Consider the following 1,104-nt stretch of genomic DNA (forward strand, 5'->3'; position numbering starts at 1 on the left):
AAAAAAAAAAAAAAAAAAAACACATCTTAGTAAAACCAATACCTTCTCAGCTTCGCATCGAAGCTAATATAAAGACTTAATAATCATATAAATATCGTTTTAATTTTCAACCTTATTAAAATGAATATTATGATTTATGTCTTGAAATTATATTAATGATTTTTCAATATTTCTTACAGGTTATATTAACATTGGTTTTGGCGGTAAGACCGGCTACTAATTTAATTCGNTGGTTTTGGCGGTAAGACCGGCTACTATTTTAGTTCAGCTTGCGTACTACTCGGAAGCTTGACTATGTTTTTCATCGATTTGCATAGGAGAAACGTTGCTCGTCACAAACATAATGAATCTGGAACAAAACAGTTATGTGTGTCCACTTCATGTCTTCAACGACGTAAATTATCTTTTACTGTTGAACCGGAAGAAGTAATTGTTGTTGAACCTCCGCTAAATATACAAGGCAACATCGTAGGTATGGGACTACTTACACCAGGCGTCATTGGTCCTACCGACAAACCAGAACTCACTTGCATATCTGAAGAGGGCATCGCAGATATGGATTTACCAGACAACTTACTCGTTGATCTCGACTACATTGGAGATTGTATAATGTCCTGCAATAAGATGGAGAACTACTTAATGCTAAGCGAGTTCGAAAATAATTTGATTACCGAAATGCCGGTTATAATGGACCGGAAAGGACGACGATGGTCACTTGCCAATCAAGCCGAAGAAGAGACTCCGAAGGGTGGTAAATGGCGGCTAGTGGCTGGTCCTAACAATAGGCTGATAACTGTCATTGACAAAGCGTCCGTTTAAAACTATTTATATTGTGTAGATTATTTGATTTGTAATAAATATTTATTTAAAATATTATAATTGAACATTTCGTAATGTAATGTTGTGTTCATTTTATCTTTATTTTATAAATCAAAAGTTCCCATACTGCCTGTAGAGATGAATTACATTACGTTAAGTTTGTACATGCAAAGTATTTAATGTATTTATTTTAGTTAATAATTTCCTAGATGTTATTTTATTTATTTGTTGTATTTAAAATTATCTTAATAATTTATTATCGCCCATATGTTTTTAAACTTACCT

General features: G+C 32.8%; 1 protein-coding gene across 1 annotated transcript; it reads left to right on the top strand.

The window, feature by feature from the left end:
* Positions 1–225: 225 nt before the first annotated feature.
* Positions 226–1,029, top strand: LOC126905067 (uncharacterized; the record flags this gene model as incomplete). Its single annotated transcript, XM_050684459.1, has 1 exon — positions 226–1,029. A coding segment is annotated over one exon (594 nt), but the record flags the coding sequence as incomplete, so codon positions are not given.
* Positions 1,030–1,104: the final 75 nt, after the last annotated feature.

The sequence above is a fragment of the Daktulosphaira vitifoliae genome, unplaced genomic scaffold (genome assembly GCF_025091365.1).
Source record: "Daktulosphaira vitifoliae isolate Bord-2020 unplaced genomic scaffold, ASM2509136v1 Scaffold_4, whole genome shotgun sequence".
Taxonomy (NCBI): Eukaryota; Metazoa; Arthropoda; class Insecta; order Hemiptera; family Phylloxeridae; genus Daktulosphaira; species Daktulosphaira vitifoliae.